The 9,068-nt window shown below is 45.6% G+C and overlaps 2 protein-coding genes across 3 annotated transcripts; both read left to right on the top strand.

Moving 5' to 3' along the window:
- The first annotated feature begins 540 nt into the window (after positions 1-540).
- Positions 541-3,754, top strand: LOC144486519 (uncharacterized). 2 transcript variants are annotated; one of them, XM_078204562.1, is made up of 2 exons: positions 541-664; positions 2,055-3,754. In XM_078204562.1, the coding sequence occupies exon 2, from the start codon at positions 2,413-2,415 to the stop codon at positions 3,169-3,171; it is 759 nt and encodes a 252-aa protein (XP_078060688.1). In that variant the 5' UTR covers positions 541-664; positions 2,055-2,412; the 3' UTR covers positions 3,172-3,754. The 2 variants fall into 2 exon arrangements, with proteins under 2 accessions (XP_078060688.1, XP_078060689.1); XM_078204563.1 differs by having other exon boundaries at positions 541-644.
- Positions 3,755-7,098: 3,344 nt separating this feature from the next.
- Positions 7,099-7,598, top strand: LOC144486539 (small ribosomal subunit protein eS12). Its single transcript, XM_078204588.1, has one exon. The coding sequence runs from the start codon at positions 7,162-7,164 to the stop codon at positions 7,555-7,557; it is 396 nt and encodes a 131-aa protein (XP_078060714.1). The 5' UTR covers positions 7,099-7,161; the 3' UTR covers positions 7,558-7,598.
- Positions 7,599-9,068: the final 1,470 nt, after the last annotated feature.

The following is a 9,068-nucleotide window of genomic DNA, read 5'->3' on the forward strand; positions in this document are numbered from 1 at the left end:
CCCTGGAGCTGTGAAGCAGCAGTGCTAACCACTGAAATTTGTGCTAACCACTGAGCCCTGTTTGTGAACAGAACTCCCACTTGCCTGACGAAGGAGCAGCGCTCCGAAAGCGAGTGGATTTTGCTACCAAATAAACCTGTTGGACTTTCACCTGGTGTTGTGAGACTTCTTGCTTTCTTTTCTCTCTGAACAGACACTGTCAGACCTGCTGAGATTTTCAGCATTTTGTGTTTTTGTTTCAGATTCCAGCATCCGCAGTATTTTGCTTTTATCAATTTATATTTAATGACTTCATTACTGATTTTAAATATCCGGAAATATTCACTTTTCTTTGGTTGAAGTCGCTGCCGGGGTGAAGCCGGAAGCGGCAGACTGAGATTCCGGAACAATGAGAGTGGGCGGGGCTGGAGGACCGTGCGGGAGCGGCTGGTCCTCCAACCAATCGGAGTGAATGAGGGGCGGGGTCGTAGTCTGACTGACGGTGCCCGCTGCGCAGGCGTGGAGTGGATGTTGCAGCCGAATGGAGGCAGTGTTGTGGTGTTTGTGAGGAGACATGAGCTCCGGACAGGAGAGGAACAGAGCCGGTGAGTGGACTGGGAAGTTTCATAAACACCTTCTGGAGGATTCACAATCCGAATAAGAAGGTATCAGTTCTACGTTGTCAGTAAGAGACGCTGCGAGTTTTTTAATGACAGACCCAGAACACGGCCGCCATCTTGGTGGCAGCAATGCGCATGCGCAGTGACCCTGTCTCTGGAAGGTGAGAATCATGGGTGGACTTCAGGACTGAAGAGAGGTAGAAATGTCACGGCTGTTATATTGTTGGAGAGGGTGGAGCAAAATAGAAGGTCAGTGAAAGTAGATCAGGAGAGATTTAACAAATATGTCATGGACATAAGACAATGGAAGTGCTAATGGTAGTGTTAAAGACTAAGGCAGTCTTAATAGTGGTGTAAAGGTCAGTTTGCAGACTGTGTTCATCACCGAATAAAGGTCAATGTTCTCTGAAAACAAAACATGCGAAGACGTTAGAGACTGGTGCTTGGGCGGGGGGAAGGGAGGAGGTTGAAAAATTATATGTCAAAATGGATTCCCTCTAGGGCAAGAGGTATGGCCTTCCTTGGGTAAGGAGACCAAAATTGCACACACTACTCTAGGTGAGGATTTACCATTGCACTGTAAAATTGTAGTCAGACTTTTTTACTTAATTCCGTATGCACTTAGGAAATATGAGTATGATCAAACAAGTAGCATGGTATTACAAAAGCAAAATTGTGCTTGATAAATTCCTTGAGGTTTTTTGAGGCTGTGACTCATCGGGTGGATGAAGGGCGACCAGTAGGTGTTGTGTACTTGGATTTCCAAAAGACATGAGACAAAAGGCAGCTGAAGGTCCCCTGTCAATAACTCCAGGCGCCAAGTGCACCAAAGTGGGGTGGCACTGTGCTCTGAGCATGCTCAGTGAGGTTGGTGGAGGTGAACTGAGGAGGAACAAGTGGCTCAGATAGTAGGAGCAGATTTTGGTGCAGGGGAGGAATTGGAGCTGTGGGTTGGCTGGGAAGTTTCAGAAACACGTGATATATGGAACTCGCAATAAGAATATCAAATTCCTGAGTTTACAGCGCTGGGGCTTTATGGGGACAGGCCCAGGTTAACAGTTGCCATCCTGGTTTGATGAGTGGCAGAGCGCATGCACAACTTTCTTGGTGTGGGAGTAGAGAGTGGGTGGGACTTCATGGTCCCAGTGATCAGAGAGATAATTATTCACTCATTGATTTTATTCTCATTCTTCACTCAGCAGCTGGAGAATTGAACCCAGGCAGAATAAAGGAAAGGAGAAAACTGGGAGGAGAAAGGAAATGATGGAGATTGCACTGAAATCCAGTGAATCACATTGGGAGGAGGGACAGTTTGTGGAATGTGATTTACTTTGTGAGTTGTGTCAGCAACTTGGAGAACAAGAGAGGAAAAAATATTCCAAAGAAAGTAGAGTTGTCAGTTTTGCATTTATGCCTGCACTTTCAGTGAATCATTTGTGTAATCTCCTTTTACAGGGCATTCACACTGGAGAATTTTCAGACAGGAAATCCAAACCAAACATCACATTGAGATCTGACAGAGTCACTCGATTCATCAGGACCTGAATATCTTCGGCCTTTGAATATGGATGGAGAAATGTTTTTCTGTTCTATCTGTGGGAAAAGATTTCAAACATCAGTGTGACTGGAAAAGCACCGACACAGACACACCCGAGTGAGAGTGTTCCAGTGAACTGACTGTGAAAAGAGCTTTAACCAGTTACACAGTCTGAAAAAAAATCACACCATTCACAGCGAGGAGAAACGATACATGTGTTCTGTGTGTGGATGAGGCCTCAGCTGATCATCCAACCTGGAGAGACACCAGGGCACCATGGAGAAACCGTGGAAATGTGGGGACTGTGGGAAGGGGTTTAGTTGTCCATCCCACCTAGAAACTCATCGACGCAGTCACACTGGGGAGAGGCCGTTCATCTGCTCCAACTGTGGGAAGGGATTCACTCAGCCATCCAGCCTTGTGTCACACCAACGAATTCACACTGAGGAGAAACCTTTCAAATGCTTTGACTGTGGGAAAAGCTTTAGGAGCTCTGGGTGTTTAATTCAACATCAGGGACTTCACACAGGAGAGAGACCGTTCATCTGCTCCATGTGTGGGAAGAGATTTGCGTCTTCATCGCAACATTCAAAACACCTCCGAGTGCACACGGGGGAAAGACCGTTCACCTGTTCTGAGTGTGGGAAGAGATTCTGGTGTTCATCCAACTTCACTGAACATCTCCGTGTGCACACAGGAGAGAGACCATTCACATGCTCTGAGTGTGGGAAGGGATTCACTTGTTCATCCCACCTTGCTGAACACAATCGTGTTCACAGTGGAGAGAAACCATTTGTCTGTTCCACATGTGGGAAAGGATTCACTACGTCATCCCAGCATCTGACACACCAGCAGGTTCACACTGGGGAGAGACCGTTCAGCTGCTCCACGTGTGGGAAGAAATTTAGTCGTTCATCCACCCTGCAGAGACACCAGCGGGTTCACACTGGGGAGAGACCGTTCTCCTGCTCCGAGTGTGGGAAGGGACTCACTCAGTCATCCCACCTGCTGAGACATCAGCAAATTCACAAGTGATTACAGGGGTTGGATTCTGCTGTTAATCACCAATAAGAGACACTCTAACTACCGGCCCTTGACATTCAATGGTGTTACCATCACTGATTTCCTCACTGTCAACATCCTTGGGGTTACCATTGACCAGAAACTCGCCACATAAACACAATGACTATAAGAGCAGGTCAGAAGCGAGTAACTCACCTCCTGACTCCCCAAAGTCTGTCCACCATCTACAAGTCAGGAGCGCGATGGAATACTCCCCACTTGCCTGGATGGGTGCAGCTCCAACAACACTCAAGAAACTCAACACCATCCAGGACAAAGCAGCCCGCTTGATTGGCACCACATCTACCAACATCCACTCTCTCCACCACTGATGCTCAGTAGCTGTAGTGTGTACTATCTACAAGATGCACTGCAGCAATTCACCAAAGATCCTTCGACAGCACCTTCAAAACCCACGACTACTTCCATCTAGAAGGACAAGGGCAGCAGATACATGGGAACACCACCACCTGCAAGTTCCCCTCCCAGTCACTCACCATTCTGACTTGGAAATATAATCGCCATTCCTTCGCAGTCACTGGGTCAAAACCCTGGAATTCCCTCCCGAACGGCATTGTGGGTCAACCCACAATAGGTGGATTGGCTATGCTAAATTCCCCCTTAGTGTCAAGGGGATTAGCAGGGTTATGGGAATAGGGCCTGGGTGGGATTGCTGTCGGAACAGACACGATGGGCCGAATGGCCGCCTTCTGTATTGTAGGAATTCTATGATTCTATGAATCCATAGCATGTGGACTGCAGTGATTCAAGAAGGCAGCGCAGCTCCACCTTCTCAAGGCAAATACGAATTGGGCAATAAATGCTGCCCAGCCAGCGACGTCCATGTGCCACGAATGAATTTTTAAAATCAGACCCAGGACTGAACTATGTTCAATCTGACTGAATTCTGAGTTTCTGAACATTGGGTTTGGTGTCCAATGAATCACTTTTGTTTCCATCATTTTATCCCAACTCCTTGATTTCTCCAAGATGAGAGGAGACTAATTCATCTCCTGTTACTGGGATAGAAAGCTGACAAATCCCCTGGATCATACGGTATGCATTCCAGGATCTGGGAAGAGGTGACTGCACTGATACTCGAAGCACTGCCAGTGATTTTCCAAAATTCTCTAGATTCTGCAGTGGTACCAATGGATTGGAAAGTGGAAAATGTAATCCCAATAATAAGAAAAGCCGGAGAAAGGAAACAGGGAATGACAGGCTATTTAGCCTGACATCAGTCATCAGGAAAATATTGGCATCTATCATGAAGGAAGTGGTAAAAATGCAATTAGAAAAGTAGAACATGATTGGACAAAGTCAACATTGGTTTATGAAAGAACTTGACAAATCTAGTAGAATTTGTTGAGGATGTAACTAAAAGGTTAGATAAAGGGGAACCAGGAAATGTTGTATGATTGAATTTCTAAAAGCCATTTCATAAGATGCCATACACAAGATTGTTGCACAGGATAAGGGCTCATGTCATTGGGGGTGAAATATTAGCATTGGTAAAGGAGTTGTTAAAGGACAAAGAGAAGGGATTGATGTGTCATTTTCAGGTCGGCAGGCTCTTATTATGGGGACAGCACAAGAAGAAGGATAGGAGTTTATTAACAATCCATATTCATGACTTATTTCAAGAGACCAAGTCCAATGTATTCAAGTTTCCCGATGGGGGACTGTCTCAGGGCAAACAACATCAAAGTGGTCAGTACAAATGACACACAAAATATATCCTTACAAACTTCTGCACTGCGGACCACCTCTCTGGAGAAAACACTGTGGCAACCGGCACAGGTGGAGGCAGCACTGAAATTTGGTTCAGTTTCAAGGACCATCATCACCAAACTCTGAACATCTGAGGTGTCCAGAGGAGGATCAGAAGTGGAGTGTGGCAGAGCAAGACCAGAGGTGGAACAGCAGCAGAGGAAGACCAAAGGTAGTTTGGCTGCAGAGTTCACCCCCCGCCCCCACCCCGCGCCCCGAGCACTATAAAACAACATCATAAACTGCCAGTTCTACGGATATCCATGTTGATCCCACATCTGACTCCCCGTCAGTAGAGGATCCACAGAAAACAATAAAATCATTGACAGTTTCGACACACTCGAACCAGGAGGAGTCTACCCCAACATTCTCCCTGTTCTCTGAATGGGGTAACTATACACTGTAGTTAATACAGTCAGTAAAAGACAATCTATTGTTGGGAGCTTGATTATCTGGTGTCTGAAACCACAAGATTCAATATTTAGAGTCAACAAGATGAACAAGGAAACAGATCAGGGCCCAATACTCCAGCTGGATATTCACAGGAGAAAGTCTGTTATCTAACACCTCGAGTGGACAGAACAGAGAAAGATCCCAACTGTAAGAAATCCTCCAACTATTTGTGAATATCTTTCAAATGCTGACAGGTTTCAATTCACAGCTTCCATTATGCTGAATCAATGGAAGCTGAGAGAGCGGTTATCCTGGAACTATTAAAAAAACTAACTAGAGTACTCAGCATCTCAAAGGGACTGCAGAGTATTTCAAACTGTGTCGTCATGCTGTAGTTCGTGACCTTGATTTGCAGAGATAGAATTCGGACTGGATATTTTGGAATGTTGTAGAGACATTGATCTAACAATAGAATCGTGAAATAACAGCTCATGAGGAGACACATCATGTTAATGCCAGCTTATTTTCAAAGAATTATGCAATTATTCCCAATATTGTTCCCCTTCATAAAAACACGCATATTCCTCCTTTCAAATGATTGTTCAATTCTCTTTTTGAAAAATCTGAGTTAACAAAAAACAACATCGGAAGAGTTGCAGGAGCCTCTGCAGTATTCATGGACATTTTTAAAATTAACAAGTTTCCTTGACCCAATAACATGAAGAGTCAGGTGGGAATTTTCTCCCAAAAATTTTGGAAGAAAAACTATTCAATTATGTAGTTGATTTCGTACCATTTCAAGGATCATAGAACCCTACAGAGCAGAAGAAGCCCATTCAGCCCATCGAGTCTGCACTGACCGCAATCCCTCCCAGACCCTATCACCATAACCCCATGCATTTGCCCGAGCTAGTCCCCCTGGCAATTTTTAGCATAGCCAATCCACCTAACCCGCACATCTTTGGATTGTGGGAGGAAACCCATGCAGATACGGGGAGAATGTACAGACTCCACACAGACCGTGACCCAAGCCAGGAATCGAACCCGGGTCCCAGGCGCTGTGAGACAGCAGTGCTAGCCACCCTGCCGCCCCTCAATGTTGGCCTTGGAAACAGGGCAGTGCTGACCCAGCAGAATGTCAGTTCTGGAATGTAAGTGGTCAGTTACCCTATTGACAGCAACAGAGCCACACCAGAAAGAGACCATTCAGGTACATTATGTGTGCAAATGGATTTATTCAGTTTCGCCTCCTATTAACGTACAAGCTTTAAAAGTTCAAAGGAATTGATCAACCATGAGTTCATTCTTATTGTCAAGTCCGTGTGTGTATGTGTGTGGATGGTAAATCATCAGTTCGTTACACCTGCTAACACTCCAAGGAGTTCATCTTCAGGTGTCGATGTTTGTTCTGCTATTAATTAAACTCAGGACAGAACTGTGGTGCCTGTTGACATTAGCTGCTGTATTAGTTATTTTCATTTTATACCTTGGTGCTTTGGCTTCAGTCGTAATTGAATCACAAAACATGGTTATTTTTTATGCAATAACATACTTCAATGGTGGTTATATTACCCAGCATTCACAGTGAATCAGAATATGATCTATCCTGACAACAGACTTTGAGCCGGCGTACTGGCGGGTTCCGAGCATGCGTACTGCAGATCCGAAGTGCATGCGCAGTGGATGTTGCTGCTGCAGCAACAAGGTGGTTATATCGGCTCCATGTTTCCCCCGCCATCTTGTCCGCGGAGCGGCTTCCGGTTCGCGCAAACCGCCCTTTCTGGGACAAGAAGCAGCACGATGGCCGAGGAATGCATAACTGCCAGCGGTGTCATGGATGTTAACACTGCACTTCAGGAAGTGCTTAAAACTGCATACATCCACGATGGCTTGTGTTGTGGTCTCCGGGAAGCTGTCAAGGTGCTGGACAAACGACAGGCTCATTTGTGTGTCCTGGCAGGCAATTGTGATGAGGCACAGTATGTTAAGTTGGTAGAAGCCCTCTGTGCTGAGCATCAGATCAACCTGATTAAGGTTGATGACAACAAGAAACTTGGTGAATGGGTAGGCCTGTGCAAAATAGACCGAGAAGGGAAACCTCGCAAGGTTGTAGGCTGCAGCTGTGTTGTTGTCAAGGATTATGGCAAAGACTCACAAGCCAAAGATGTCATTGACAACTATTTCCGAGGAAAGTGATACATTTCATAAATAAAAACAAAAACTAAAAAAAAAAGAAACGGCTTATTCTGGAGGGTAATGCAGGCGGTGGGGTGGATGGGGGGGGGGCTTCGTAAGCACCCAGTGGAGACAGGAGAACCCGAATAATAACTGCTCAGTGCCGCGTTCCTACCATTCGGGGCCGCGACCGCAGATGCCGAGTTGGAGGCTCCGAGTTGACGGAGACCATCTTTCTCGGGGAGATGGGCAATAGTGCGCATGCGCGGTGCTCCCTGTCAGCAGGAGGAGAGAATGTTGTGAATTTCTATCCGGGACTGACAGGGATGGACTTTGGAAACTCCTTTTACAGGGAGTTAGAAGGGGAGGATTTACACACAGAAAACTCAAACCAAGAGAAATGTTTCTCGCTTAATTTCTATTCTTGACTGACAGTGATGATCTTTTTTTTACAGGAAATTTGATGACAAAATTTAAAGGGAAACTCAAACCAGACATCAGATCAAAACCTGACAGAATCACTCCATTCATCAGAACCTGATTGTCAGTGTGTCTGTAGAAAAAGATTCAAGCATCTGTGTGACTGGAAATAGGGAACAATAATGTCATGGAAGGATTTGCAAAAAAAGGATGCAATTTTAAAAATTGAGTTGTTTAACCGGGAGCCTGTGTGGGTCAGTGTTTTAAAGTTTATTTATTAGTGTCGCAAGTAGGCTTAGCTTACATTAACGCTACAATGAAATTGCTGTAAAATTCCCCTAGTTGCCACACTCCGGCGCTTGTTCGGGTCAATGCACCTAACCAGCAAGCCTTTCTGACTGGAAGGAAACCCATGCAGACATGGGGAGAATGTGCAGACTCCACACAGACAGTCACCCAAGCCATGAATTGAACCCTGGTCCCAAGCACTATGAGGCAACAGTGCAGCCCCATGGTGAAGACATGGTGATGGGTAAGTGTGTGGGACTTGATGCAGAGGACAGGGGTTTACATACACCAAAGTTTTTCATGGGTTAAATGAGGGACGCTGACATAGAACATAGAACATTACAGCGCAGTATAGGCCCTTCAGCCCTCGATGTTGCGCCGACCAGTGAAACCAATCTAAATCCCATCTAACCTGCACTATTCCAATATCATCCATTTGTTTATCCAATGACCATTTAAATGACCTTAATGTTGGCGAGTCCACTACTGCTGCAGGCAGGGCATTCCACGCCCTTGCTACTCTCTGAGTGAAGAACCTATCTCTGACATCTGTCCTATATCTATCACCCCTCAATTTAAAGCTATGTCCCCTCACGCTAGCTGTCACCATCGGAGGAAAAAGGCTCTCACTATCCACCCTATCTAATCCTCTGATCATCTTGTATGCCTCTATTAAGTCACCTCTTAACCTTCTTCTCTCTAATGAAAACAACCTCAAGTCCCTTAGCCTTTCCTCATAAGACCTTCCCACCATACCAGGCAACATCCAAGCAAATCTCCCCTGCACCCTTTCCAATGCTTCCACATCCTTCTTATAATGCGGT

The sequence above is a fragment of the Mustelus asterias genome, unplaced genomic scaffold (genome assembly GCF_964213995.1).
Source record: "Mustelus asterias unplaced genomic scaffold, sMusAst1.hap1.1 HAP1_SCAFFOLD_382, whole genome shotgun sequence".
Lineage (NCBI taxonomy): Eukaryota > Metazoa > Chordata > Chondrichthyes > Carcharhiniformes > Triakidae > Mustelus > Mustelus asterias.